The 14,847-nt window shown below is 42.2% G+C and overlaps 1 protein-coding gene across 4 annotated transcripts in view; it reads left to right on the top strand.

The window, feature by feature from the left end:
* Positions 1-7,784, top strand: part of LOC129705814 (anoctamin-9-like) — a 114,081-nt gene extending 106,297 nt beyond the window's left edge. For 2 of the 4 annotated variants that reach the window (XM_055649644.1, XM_055649643.1), the window contains 3 exons: positions 5,797-5,890; positions 6,456-6,568; positions 7,437-7,784. In XM_055649644.1, the coding sequence (XP_055505619.1) occupies positions 5,797-5,890; positions 6,456-6,568; positions 7,437-7,491 (262 nt within the window). In that variant the 3' untranslated portion in view covers positions 7,492-7,784. The remainder of the gene's footprint in view (positions 1-5,796; positions 5,891-6,455; positions 6,569-7,436) is intronic. The other 2 variants (XM_055649646.1, XM_055649645.1) reach the window with 1 other exon arrangement.
* Positions 7,785-14,847: the final 7,063 nt, after the last annotated feature.

Below are 14,847 nucleotides of genomic sequence, written 5' to 3'. Positions count from 1 at the left end.
TCAGAATTCATTATGCTACTACCATCAGCAGTTGTACCACCAATGATGATAAGTGAGCTACAGACATGAGATTTCTTCATGGATTTCTGTGGATTTTGCTATAAATGGCTTTCTGCAAGACAGTGGGGGCGGGACTGATGATCAAGGGCGCTGATTGGACGAGAGGGATGTCAGTCAGCAGGCAGTTGGAAGGGGGACATGATGATTCAGCGCGATGGTTGGAGGAGGGAGGCGTCGGTCAGAGGCAAAGATACTAGAGGAGCTCCTTTAGTATCTTGGTCAGAGGCGGGAGTGGGGAGGGGGCGGGATTGAGGATAGAGAGCAGTGATTGGAGGGAGACGTCCGGGACAATGCAAGGTCTGGTGGAGCGAGGCGACGGGGTCCGGTGCGCAGTTAGCGCAGGTAGCAGCAGTCCCGGGGGACAGCAGTGGGAGAGTGGGCACTGGGCTGGGAAATGCCGGGGAGCGGCTGCAGGACCGGGGCCTTGACATTATGAATAAGCGTTTTAAAGCAAGTAGAGGGAGTGAGCCCTGGTGAGCAGAGGGGGGAAACTCTGAGTGTGAGTAAAGGTGAGGGAATGTGAATGTGAGCAGTTCCTGTGAGTGTGAACAATGAGGAGGTCCCTGTGAGTGAGCAAAGGTTAAGGATTTCCTGCAAATGTGAGTAGTGAATGGGGTCCCTGTGAGTGTGAGCAAAGGCAAGGTGTTTCCTGTGAGTGTGAGCAGTGAAGGGGTCTTTGTGAGTGTGAGCAAAGGTAAGGGGGGAGGGTCCCTGTGAGTGTGTGTAGTAAGGGGTTCTGTGTGAGTGTGGAAGGCCCTACAAGAAATTAAGGGTAAATAGGTGTGAAAACTGTCATTTCAAGGTACAATCTATATTACTAAAACTCTGTTCTTGACCGGTTTTGGCTTTCTGTGCTGCGGTTACCGAGAGTACGCCGCCATCTACGGCCGTCATTTTTGGCCACCTCGCTCAGAGCCCCCCTCCGCCGCATGTGTGCCGAGGATATTTCCCGTCGATGAAAATTGACAGAGATATTAATGATTTTACAAAATTCCCCATTCTCTCTGCTGCCCCTGCTGGCGGCAGGCGGGGAGGGACTATAAAACCAGGAAGTGGTGTGCTTCAATCAGTCTCTACAACATGGAGGTCTGAGCTCTGAATGACTGAACACATGTCTACACAGCTGAACACATGTCTACACAGCTGTGAGAATTTGGTTTGAAAATGAAAATATGGTTATGGTTAGTTTGAGGGAAAAAAGCACTGCCTGCAAATGGTTGTTTGGGGGGTTTGGGTTGAGTAAAAAGGCATTCTCTCTCTCTCTCTCTCTCCCTATCCCTTTATTTCTCTCTCTCTCCCCCTGTCTCTCTCCTCTCCTCTCTCCCCCCCTCCTCTCTCCCTACCCCCTCCTCCTCTCCCCTCCTTTCCCCCCCCTCCTCTCTCTCCCCCCCCCCTCTCCTCTCCCCCCCCCTCCTCCTCCCCCCCCTCCTTTCCCCCCCCTCCTTTCCCCCTCACCTCCTCTCTCCCCCTCTCTCCTCTCCTTGCCTCTACCCCCCTCCTCTCCCCCCTCCTCCTCTTCCCCCCCCCCCTCCTCCTCTACCCCCCCCTCTCACCTCTCCCTCTCCTCTCCCCTCCCCCTCTCCTCTCTCCCCCTCCTCTCCCTCCCCTCTCCTCTCCCCCCCCTCTCCTCTGCCCCCCTCTCCTCTCCCCCCCCTCTCCTCTGCCCCCCCTCCCCTCTCCCCCCCCCCCAACTCTCTCCCCCCAACCCTCTCTCTCTCTCCCCCTCCTCCCCCTACCTCACCGTCCCTCCCCTAAACCCCCTCCCCTCCACACCCTCTACCCTCCACCCTCCCCCTCCCTCCCCCTCCCTGCTCCCCCTCACCCCCCTCTCAGCACCCCCCTCTCTCTCCCCCCCTCTCACTCTCACTCTCACCCTCTCTCTCTCCTCCCCTCTCTCTCTGTCTCTGCCCCTTCTCTCTCTCTCTCCTCTGCTCCTCACTCTCTACTCTCTCCTCTCTACCCTCGCCCCCACCCCCCCCCCCCCCCCCCTCTCTAGATGTGACTGCAAGTTGGGGGCTATGCGTCAGTAGTTATGGGGTATGGGTTATGGGGTAAAAGGAGCAAATTAATAATATTAATATAATATCAAGGGGGGTAATTAGCGTAAGTGCGGTGGGGGGGGGAGATAGTTAGTGTGTGTGTGACGCTGCATGCCGCCTCCCTCCCCCCCCCCCCCCCCCCCCCCCCACCCACATGTTGGGGTAACAGACCCAACGGGTCTGCACTTGGTCTAGTTATCACTACAAATTCTGGAATCCTACCAGGGGGCAATGCTCCCTGGACTCCCATCTCTCTTCCCCTTTTTTCATTTTTTTTCCTCTGATGCCAGGAGCTAGTACTTTCAGCAACCATACATGCCCAGGCCATAACACCCCCACCACCATGTTTCACAGGTGACATGGTATGCTTAATAAAGGCCAATTTTATACATTTTGGTTTCACCATGCAGAAATTCCAACTATGTTTATACAAAAACGGCATTTAATAAAATCTGACAAAAGCCCTCCTCAATCTCGTTCCTCCTTACCTCTCTGAACTCCTCCAGCCTTACACTCCATCCCGAACTCTCCGATCCTCTTCTTCCTCCCTGCTCTCCATTCCTTCTGCCCACCTATGCAACACTAATGCAATTATCAAGAAAGCACATCAGCGCCTCTACTTCCTGAGAAGATTACGGAGAGTCGATTTGTCAAGGAGAACTCTCTCTAACTTCTACAGGTGCACAGTAGAGAGCATGCTGACTGGTTGCATCATGGCTTGGTTCGGCTACTTGAGCACCCTGGAGAGGAAAAGACTACAAAAAGTAATAAACACTGCCCAGTCCATCATCGGCTCTGACCTTCCTTCCATCGAGGGGATTTATCGCAGTCGCTGCCTCAAAAAGGCTGGCAGTATCATCAAAGACCCACACCATCCTGGCCACATACTCATCTCCCTGCTATCTTCAGGTAGAAGGTACAGGAGCCTGAAGACTGCAACGACCAGGTTCAGGAATAGCTACTTCCCCACAGCCATCAGGCTATTAAACCTGGCTCGGACAAAACTCTGATCATTGATAACCCATTCATTATCTGTTATTTGCACTTTATCAGTTTATTTATTCATGTGTGTATATATTTATATAATGGTATACGGACACACTGATCTGTTTTGTAGTAAATGCCTACTATGTTCTGTGTGCTGAAGCAAAGCAAGAATTTCATTGTCCTATCAGGGACACATGACAATAAACTCACTTGAACTTGTCCACGATGGTTTTCAGAGCCTTCAGCCATTCTGCCCCTCGCCTCTGGAACTCTCTCCCACTATCCATCCATACCATAGAGTCTCTTCCCACTTTTAAAACCTCCCTCAAAACTCACCTATTCAGACTGGCCTATCCCACGTAACTCAACTTTCTATCAAATTCACGGATATGTTGTTTTTGTTTCATTTTAATTATATATTTGTAATTTGCTTGTTTTAACTGTAAGGTACCCTTGAAAGGCAACCATGAATAAAATGCATTATTATTATTATTATTATTATTATTATTAATGCACACTTTAACCACATGTGATTTTTTTTTTCTATTACAAATCTCAAATTGGGGAGCACAGATGCAAATAAATAAATTATGGGTCTTTGTCCCAAACATTATGGAGGGCAATGTATGTGTTCTTATTATCCAGATGGTCCAGAGCAGAGTAGAATGTCAGTGATACAGCACCTGCTGTTGATCTGTGTGATAATAGGCAATTTGAAATGGGTCAAGGTCATTTCTGAGGCAGGAGTTGATTTGAGCACTAACTGACTTCACGAAGCACCAATACTTTGAATGTACACCCCTGTAAGTGCTGTCGGAGTGTAGTCATTGTGACAAATCACTATGCTCTTGGATACTGGTGTGTTAGATGCCCTTTTGAAACAGGTGGCAACGTCAGACTGCAGGTGAGAGATTGAGGATGTCCTTGAATACTCAAGGATTCCAGTTGGACTGCACGGATCTTTAGCACTCAACGAGGTACACAATCATTCCCTGCAAATTCATCACCAAAATCCAAGACCTAGGCTTCTAGGCCTCCGTTAGCAACTGGTTCCTTGACTTCCGCATTGGCAGATCTCAATCAGGCCCAAACTACATCTCCGCTTCACTGACCATCAATGCAGGTGCAACTCAAGGCTGTATGTTTTAACTCTTTTCACCATGACTGTAAGGCAAAGTGCAGTTCCAGTGCTAAATCTACCAAAATCACCACTGTTTTTGGACGTTCATGGATGGCAATGAGTCAACATGTAGGCGAGAGATAGAACACATGGTTGAATGGTGTCACAACAACAACTTTTCCATCAACACCAATAAAACAAGAAGTAATCATTGACTTCAGAAAGAGGAAGATCAAGTTCGAGTTTTGATTAATGGGTCAACGATGGGGAGAGTTCACAGCTTCAAATTCCTGGGCATTAACATCTCGGAGGACCCGACCTGTGTCCAGCATATGGATGTAATCATGAAGAAGGCACACTAGCACCTGTAGGCTTAAGGACATTCAGCATGTCACCATAGACTCTTATAAACTTCTACAGATGCACTGTGGAAAATATCTAGGCTGGTTGCATCATGCCATGAAACAGTAATACCAACTCAAGGGAACACTGGAGGTTACAGGTAGAAATGAGGAACTGCAGATGCCAATTTACACATAAAGACACAAAGTGCTGGAGTAACTCAGCAGGTCATGCAGCATTGCTGGGGAACAATGGTGGGTGATGTTTTGGGTGGGGAGCCTTCTTTAGACAGGTTGCAAACAGTGATGGACTCAGCCTGGTCCATCACGAGCACAGTTCTCACACCATTGAAATCTACAAGGTGGATTCTGTCATCAAGGATTCACACCATCCTCTTCTCATTGCTCCCATCAGATCTGAAATCCTACATTACCAGATTCAGGAACATCTACTTTCCTATAACTATCAGAGTCTTGATCAGACCTGCACAACCCTCGTCCTACTTAGGCAACAGAACATAACAATGAGATGTTGGGTGACTTTTGGCTGCGCTGCAATGTAAACCAAAACTTCTGCCTTTTAACTTATGTTTTATTCATGAGTGTGACATGCAACAGGCCACCACTTCTATGATGGAAAACTGTTAAAAGCTGTAAATGGGCTCTCCCTTTCTCTCCGAGAAACTTTAAACAAATGTTTACAAGTTTGAAAATTCACCAACTTGTGCAACAGCTTTCAATTATAAACTGTCCTAGTGTAGTCTCCATCTGATTCTTCAAGAGCAAATGCCGGGAACTGGTCTTCCCCTCAGTCATGTGCATTTCACATCTTGCATCTTTGAATTGGTGCATTTGATAGCCAGATGCTACTTTACCACTGTGGTTCATCTTCATGGGCCTGTGCCCTTGTTATTTCCTGGGTCTGAGTGGGGACGGTTGTTAGTCATGTGGGAAGGGAACTGGTAACAGGAATATATATAAATCAGTTAGATCTTACCCAGAAATGGTTAAGGGAAGTGGTAGTTGAAGAGGTGATTTTGATGTGAGCATTTGTTTATTTTCGGTGTTCTCATTCAAGATCTCCACAGGTATGATCTCTATCCACATTACCATTGTTACTCATTTGTAGATGCAGCTTAAAATAATGTGAATCCCAGGTGTTCTCTGGCGTATATATTTGTTTGATATTTCTGACTGAATCAGATTCACAAAATTTAACCTTAAGACGTATCATCTGTCTCTTGTCCAGGTATCGTGACTACAGAAATGAATATACACAAGAGCTTACTGTCCAGTTTTGGCAAATTGCTGCTGCTCGTTTGGCCTTTTTGGTGTTATTTGAGGTAAATAATGTGTACGAGGTCAGATCAGAGATAAGTACTAAAACCTGTTTTAATATATGTATTTCCCAGTAGTAATAGTAATTTATTGTAGTAATTAAGACACCTGTCTATTGATCTCCAAATTGAGACAAATACATTTTAACCCCTGATCCTCTGCAGATTAAATAGTAACAAATATCTGAATATAACCCAACTGATATGAATCTGTAGCAAAAAGAAGAGCAACTAGAAAAACCTAGCAGGTTGAGCAATATCTATGGAGGGCAATGGACAGTGGATATTTCAGGTCGAGGCCCATGTTCTAGAGACCATTTGTCTCCACGCAAAATGGCAACAGTCCATTACCATCCACAGTTGTTGCATGGCCCGCCAAGTTCCTATAGATGCTCTCCTTCTTTAGCTGCTCTCTTTCTTTAGCTACAGATTGCAGCTACAATACCTGCAGTCTATTGTCTCAATGTGAAGTGTTGTCTTCTTGGATATTATGCATTTCTGTTACACTAGTATGCCTTAATGTAAACACATAGTGAGAAAATTGAAACAAGATATTTCATATCTGTTTTAGAATATTGCTGTTTGCATCAAGTATCTTGCAGCTTGGTTTATCCCTGAAGTTCCAGTTGGAATCCAAAATAAAAATCTACGTAGGACATATGAGCAATTAAAAGAGGAGCTGAAGTAAGTTTTGCTGCGCTAATAATGAGCCCTTGGACCTTGGGAGAGAGGGGGAGGTCTGCATTTAAGGAGAGCACATGACTATAATAGTGCAAACATGGTCTGTTTGGATGGATTAGGTAGACTAGGTAATAGTGCTGTAAATGTTGGCCAAGATTAATCCTTATCATGGCAGAAACTTAATCATGAAAACATACCTGGCATTACTAGAAATATAATTCTGAAATTACAAGTATGTAGGTGAAGTTAACAGAATTCTGATTTGATAGACCTGATTTGGGAATGTTTTTGGTGGTTGTATAAGCTTTCCAGCCCTGTGACATCTGAAATAGAACACTATAAAAAAAGATTTGAATGTCATAATGCCGGCTTTTACTTCTCCAAATACCCATGTAACATCATATCCTTTAATATCCTTAGTAATAAGGCAGATATTTTGCCAAATCAGAATCTTTAAAAGGGACAATGGGATAAATGATCAATTAATCTGGTTTAGGATGTTATTGGTTGAAGGTTGACCCAGGATAGTCTAAGTATTCTAATACAAAATAAAAATTATGCTTTCAAACTAAAAATTACCTCTAGACTCTTGTTGATAAGTTATCATACATTCAAAAGAGAATGAAGTGAGAAGCAGGAAGTTACAAAGTGAGTAGGAAAGAACTGCAGATGCTGGTATAAATCAAAGGTAGACACAAAATGCCGGAGTAACTCAGCGGGTGAGGCAGCATCTCAGGAGAGAAGGAATGGGCGACATTTCGGGTCGAGACCCTTCTTTTGAAGAACCGCTGAGTTACTCCAGCATTTTATGTCTACCTTCAAGTTACAAAGTGAAATATTTTGAACTTACTTTTTTATTTTTCCCTTTTAGGATGATTGTTCCGAAAAGCCCAATGACTTCATTAGCTAACCAATTGACCGTTTAATCATGAACAATGCCAAAGCTGTTTACCGGAAAAAATTATTTGACAACATGTCTGATGACTTGTATTACTTTACTAGTTTAATAAAACTTTGTCAAGCAAATATGATTTAAAAATATACCATATTTGAAACAATTAAATCCTGTCAGTGAAAAATGTCTCATTCATTTATCAAACTGGGCTGCAGGTCAGAGAAGCAAGTTGCTCTCCAATGCAATGCCATCAAGCTGATCAATGTTCATATTCCAATGTATGGGTTCAATGCATTCATAAATCTAAGATTAAGGGTCTCGACCCGAAACATCATCCATTCCTTCTCTCCAGAGATGCTATCTGTCCCTCTGAGTTACTCCAGCATTTTGTGTCTATCTTTGGTGGAAACCGGCATCTGCAGTTCCTTTCTACACACCAAGATAAATTCATATCTGCCATATGGAAATCCTTCACTACAGCATATATCAATTGTTAACCTAATCCACTTCTCCGTGGATTATCACCTTGTCGTGGTGGAAAAGCTTGTCTGGAGCTATGCTCCTGGTAGTGCTACCCATGGCAGTAAGGTCGAGGGAGAGGACTTCGATAAAGAGCAATCCAATCGAGACCTCAACGGTGGAACAGGTGGAGGACGATGGCTGACCTTAGAGGAGTGTCACAATGGCTGGGAAGGCAAATGAAGGCTGCAGCAGAAAAGGGTCTCCGGTCGTCTTGGGCTCCATGCCACTGGATCCTGACCCAGATCTGTCAAGGACCGTGGGGTGGCTGTCTGTGCACCAGTCTCCACATGTTAAACCAAGTCACGCACAGGTGTGCTTCATACAGGGAATAGCACCCTGGAGACATTGTAAGATTTCACCTTGGAATGACTGGGTTTTGAGCCACGTTGTGGGTTTGGAGATTCCCACTAATTCTACCATTAGCTTTGCATCATTGCCTTCTGTCCTATGGAAAGCATGAGAGATTGGTAGCTGCTAATCTCATATATCTGAGAGATGGTTTACACCCCATTTAGAAATTCCCATAATTTGTGTAAAGCTACAATCCCTGCAGTGATTGAGCCTACATTAAAATAAAAATAAAAACAAATCGGATTTCTTCTATTTTATGTAGCTTACTGGTACTAATACAGCTAATTATTTTTGATCAGGAGGCTGTTATTTTGCAAGCCCCACTTACCCTTGTGTTTTGCCTTTTTCAGATGAAAAACACAAATCAGATGAATGTTAGAAAATACATTAAACTAGAAATTCATTGACACTTGGATTGTTCATCAGTGACCACTAAGCAATGATTTTCGTGTAAGACTCACAGCTGCAAAATTCTTTTGCGCACAAAGCCTGAACTTGTAAGTGGCAAAAGAACTTTCCATATCCACTGGTGTGGATAACAAGGAGGTTCATAGGGAAGAAAAAGAACATATTTGTATAGGTGCCTCAAGAGTTCAGCAAAAAATAAAAAGCTGGAAGAACTCAGCAGGTCAGGCAGTGCATGTGGAGGGAATGGACAGACCACATTTTGGAAATTTCTTCCAGCACTTTGTTTTTTGTCTCAAGATTCCAGCATTTGCAGTTTATTGTGCCTCCACCACGTGTTGAGTCGGGGTGTTGTAGGTAGGGGAAGAGGAATCAATTAATTTTCAATTCGTTAGTAGTGACCAACCTGAGGGAGGGGTCCCAAAATAAGTGCTTGGTAGACCTAAGGGAGAGAAGGTTGGCAGAACCACACTTAACAGGGTACCGAGTCATCCTCAAATATTACGTGTTTTGGCATAATTGTTTTGCCAAAGCAAGTATCGTGCTATGAAGACACCACAGTGGCACAGCGGTGGAAAAGCTGCATTACAATGCCAGAGACCAGGTTCAACACTGGGTGATGTCTGTACAGAATTTGTAAATTCTCCGTCACTGCATGGGTTTATTCCGGGTACACTGGTTTCCTCCCAAATTCAAAAGACGTATAGGTTTGTAGGTTAATTGTTCTTTGTAAAATTGTCCCTAGTGTGTAGAATAATGTTAGTGTACGGGGTGATTGCTGGGCGTTTGCGAACTCAGTGGACCGAATGGCCTTTTTCTGCACTGTATCTCCAAAGTTTAAAGGTGAGGAATTTGATTTGCACATGGGTGGACACAGGCTAGAGGTGAAAAGACCAAATGTAAGAAGGAGAGAAGGCGCATGAATTAAGAAGCCAGAGAAGCGGTAAAGGTGGAAGGGGATGGGGGGGAAAGGGGGGTGGGTTAGTGGGAGAAATGGGTGCACTTCCAGGTGAAGGATAGGTAAGGGAGGAGGAGGGGATGCTTTGGGTTAGTTGCCTAAAGTTGGAGAATTCAATGTTCATACCATTGGGTTATAAGCTACCCAAACAAAATGAGGTGCTATTTCTCCAGTTTATGTGTGCCTTCACCCTGCCAATGAAAGCGGCCCAGGACAGAAAGGCCCACATGGGAAACGGAGTTAAAATGATTATCAGCTGGGAGATTCACAAAGTCTTGGTGGACAGAATCTAAGCGTCCGGCGAAATAGTCACCTAGTTACCGATTTAGTCTGGAGGCTTAATTGAAATAATTATTCCAAGTCCATCCAGCTTTAAAATCCTTTAAATTTCCCCCATGCTCTTCCTTAATATTGGTGGGCTTTCTATTTGCCACAGTGTTTGTTCTAGAATGTCCTCATATGTAAGTAATAGAGCTATTCTTGGAAAATGCTTGTTAAATTTGCATAAGGAGAAAAAGCTAAGCCTTCCCAATGCCTACACACAAAGAATGGGGAACCTTGCCAAACCGTGGAAGAATCACATTGCCAATGTAGAAATTTGTGGAAATCACTATAAATTACGGTTCCTGGTCCAAACTGAGCTCAATTGAAATGTCATCCTCCATTGAATATGCTGGTAAGGTTATGGTATTAAATGATGTTGCAGTTTGGATATTTATTTCTTATACATTTTTACTATTCATCGTATAATTGTCAAAATGTAGTGATTTCCAGTCACAATTCACTTGACTTATTAACCATTTTGTGGAAATGTCCCTCATACAGCTTGGCCTTATTTTTACCGATTTGACTTGTATTCAAGGTTTTTGTTTTTATGAAATATCCTAAATATGATAAACTTTCAACATAGTATCTGAACGATAAATACATGAACATCTGCTATGTTTTTAAGATCATACTATTTTAATTCATGTGGCTGAGATCATCTGATGGATGAATCACCACTTCATGTACTTTATTTATTGCTTGTGGTTTAGATGAGCTTTCAGCGTTGGATTAAGAACAATAAGTCTGGCAGCAATTCTGCAAATGGTTTTGTAGTATCACTGTTCTTGAAAACTGGATTATATCAAACATCACTAACCTTAGAATGTAAAGCCTCTTTTCTCAAAAGGATGGTTATTATATATTAATCTCCAATGGAGATTGTAAATTACCATTTAACAAGCTTTAGAAGTCTCAAGGTAATGAGTGCCTGGAATGCGCTGTCAGCAGTGGCGGTGCTGGTAGACATGCCAGTGGTGTTTAAGCTTTTAGATAGGCACATGGGAATAGCAGCATATGGATCATGTGCAGATAGATAAGATTAGTGTGAAGTAGGGTCCCGACCTATAACGCCACGCATCCTTTTTCTCCAGAGATGCTGCCTGACCTGCTGCGTTACTCCAGCACTTTGTATCTATCTTTGAGATTAGCTTATCTTGGTATCATGTTGGGCAGGGACATTGTGAGCAAAAGAGCCTTTTCCTGTGCTGTAATTGGACTGTGGTTGAAAGAGGATTGTGAAAATCAGTAGTGCGGCACTAAATAGGAGAAATGTAAAATAGGAAAGACAAAGTAAGAGGTTAATAGCTTGGTGAGTGCGGGTGATAGATCAAGCTAAGAAAAATTAAAACAAAAAGGATGGAGATGTTGATCTTTCGAAACTGGGTTGAGAGAACGTTTGGTATATGTAGGTGGAATACGTTCAATAAACAGCTACATAATTAAGTCCAGTTACAAATACATAGGATGGAGATAGTTACACAGATAGGGAAGAAAAAGGGAATGGAAAACTTGGGGAAAAGACACAATTTGGGGATATAGGTAAGAGGATAGGCCAGAGTGAAAATGGAAGTATGGAAAGGCAAAAAAAAGATTTGCAAATAAAATTGAGAAATGGTTGTAGAGGAAATAAGTTGAAAAATACAGGTAAAGATATGAAGATAGGGATGTAACATGTGGGAATAAGTATGTTTATGATGCAAACTGTGTTAATTTGAAGGAAACATGAGCTTAGTAAATATAAAGAATCTTTACAGATAGACGAGAAAGGAATGGAGGGTTATGGTCTGAGCGCAGGTATATGGGACTAGGGGAGAATACGTGTTCGGCACGGACTAGAAGGGTCGAGATGGCCTGTTTCCGTGCTGTAATTGTTATATGGTTAATGTGAGCCAATACTTAATCATCCAAAATATCTGAGTGTTAAAGATAGTTTGGGATTTATTGGTGAAAATTAAGTACAAGTTCATGGAGTGACTAGTTGGCAAATAACCAGGAAGGTGCACAAGATGGGAATTAATCAAGTTACAGCAGCGGTCCTTTTTGGGTAGAATGGATTATATTTTATTTACAAACATACAAAGGGATAATTAGATGGAAAAATAAAAATTGAAAAATAAAAACTGTAATTCTGCAGCTGACTACAAGGGGCTTTGCAAGATGGCCATCATTTTTTGCAAACTTCTCAGTTACTGTAGGTAGCACTGCAGTGGGAGCTGGCGTTTACAGTGATTCTTGGTCAATAACAAAATGGTACATTGTTTTGACAATCTAATGATTATAGTATGTAGCTTATCCATTTAATATGGGGCTTCAACAGCACTTTTCATGTCAAGTACAATTAGAATTTGGAGAGAGAATTAAATCGGATCAAGGGAGAGAAAATAGCGATGTTACAATACTTACCTTCAGTGGCGCTGCAGTTCTGCCACTGGCCGTGTACGTGACTTTGGCGCCTTTGAGGGGGGGGGGGGGCTGGGATTAAAATGCCGTTTTCTACAGCCCATCGGCGGCGGATTTCCTCGGGCTGCTAGCTGCTGAAGGATAATCGATCTGACTTTTGTTCCCTCTTTATTATTATCATTTTTTTTTTTTTTTTATAAATTGCGAGACAATTTAATAATTAGATTAAAATAAAATGCGACGTCTAATGCCCACAACACCTACAACGTGACGGATTGCAAGAACGGGTCAAATCAAAGGGTAAGTCGTCTATTTTACACATAAACTTGCTTCTTGGGATGGCTTTAATCTAATTTTACGTTGCGAAAATGTGATTTGGGCCCCATACGAATGGGCAGTGTTTTTCCTGCCGATATGGGGTTCAAATTCACCGCAATGTAACGTTCCAATCGATCGCGTTCCAGAAAAACCCACTCGCAAGATTATTTAAATGCTCTTTTGTTTTGGACAATCATGTCATAAGAGCATCTAAATCGTCTATATTTTGTGTAATTGACTATCCATAATCAATATTTTATACTAAATATCAGTTTTAGTCCCATGTATTGTGCAAAAAAATAATAATTTTGATTATATGGAGTTTCTAGATTAATTTATGGGAATTAAACATTAAATTCCTTCCATCTGGTATATAAATTCATGACAGTGAGATTTAAAAATCATGTTATATTGCAAATTCTTGTGTGAATGGGATTAGTTTGTTATTTGGATACTTAGGCTATTTAAAAAATATATCCTTTTCTTAAGAAATTGAATCTACAGGACATTCTTAATGGGAAGGTAGTGGGCAGAAAGGCATGTCATGCGAGGTTTGAAGAGCAAAAACTTGTAGTTTACAATGCCAAAATTGAAAAGTTGAGGAAAAACAAGGTGTAGAGTTGCTTATTGGTTACAATCTGAGGAATTATGATGATGCTACTATGATTATGATATGCCATTGTACAAGCTAGCAACTGATCCTCTCCATAAAGACTTGGTCTATTGCTAGAAATTGTCATTTATTTACCTATCTGTTACGGATTTACAGCATATAATACAATAATATTAAAGTTTTAATCTTGAGAATATCACATTTTTGAATTTTCAAGGCAGTCTGGGTGTTTATTACTATTTCCGTCAGAATGGTCAATTTTGTAATTAACTACAATGAAGTAACTAACTAATTATATGCTTTAATTTCAGGTCATCCAAGTAAGATGTTTTATATCTGTTTCAGAATGCTTCAATCTTTAATAACTGACATTTTCATTCAGTTCTCTTAATTTTTATGAAAGTTATGAGTTTTTGACTGTCTTCGATCACAGCTTTTGTGTTAAGTCAATGGAAAACCAATAGGGAACAAGATGCTAATTTCCAAGGATGAAAACGGCCATATCTTTCTTAATACTGAAGATATGAAAGTGAATTAGGTGTCAAATTAAACTCATTTTTATGCTTTATCTGATGGGATAAATTGCACACTTGATTTTTAAAATCTCAAAATTTTGTAACATTGCTAGAGAAAGGGCTGATTAAAGGGAGAAAACAGACTGGCATATATAGCGCTCGCACAATATGATTTTTGCAGCCACCTATGTATTTTTGAAGTGTTGTCATTGTTGTTATGTGGAACTTTGCTTTAGACGGTCGAGATACAGCATGGAAACTGGCCCTTTGGCCCACAGTGTCACTTGCACACAATATTCCAGTCTCATTTGGGCTCTATTTAATTGAAGCAAGGTAACTCTATCCATGTATAGACACAAATTGCTGGAGTGACTCATCGGGTCAGGCAGCATCTCTGGAGAAATAGGATGGGTCCCGACACCCATAGTTTTTCTCCAGAGATGCTGTCAGACCCGCTGAGTTACCCCAGCACTTTGCGTCCGTCTGTGCTCTAAACCAGCATATGCCGTTCTTTGTTTCTACTATCTCTATCCGTGTAACCTGTGTACAGTAATGATCAACAGTTTCCCTTCCTAAATCTTTACTGTACGACAGAAAAGCCTAGTGGGTCATATACAAGAACACTATATTATATTTGAATGTAATCTCCTTTATCTGCAAAACTGTCTGCATCGTAATCTCAGACCTCGCTGCCATCTAGTGGTGTAACCGACTGAATTCGCAGCATGGCAGGCAGCATCTCTGGAGAGAAGGAATGGGCGACGTTTCGGGTCGAGACTTCTTCACAAACATCACCCATTCATTTTCTCCAGAGATGCTGCTTGCCCTGCTGAGTTAGTCCAGCATTTTGCGTCTACCTTCGATTAAAAACAGCATCTGCAGTTCTAAGAATTAATTAAAATGTAATTATTTTTGGATTCTTGTACTGTTATTGTGTGTTAAAATGTTCTCTTAACTGTTCCTGTGAAATGCAGTAAG

This window comes from Leucoraja erinacea, chromosome 18 (assembly GCF_028641065.1).
Source record: "Leucoraja erinacea ecotype New England chromosome 18, Leri_hhj_1, whole genome shotgun sequence".
Lineage (NCBI taxonomy): Eukaryota > Metazoa > Chordata > Chondrichthyes > Rajiformes > Rajidae > Leucoraja > Leucoraja erinaceus.
This window is presented reverse-complemented; position numbering and strand designations above follow the sequence as displayed.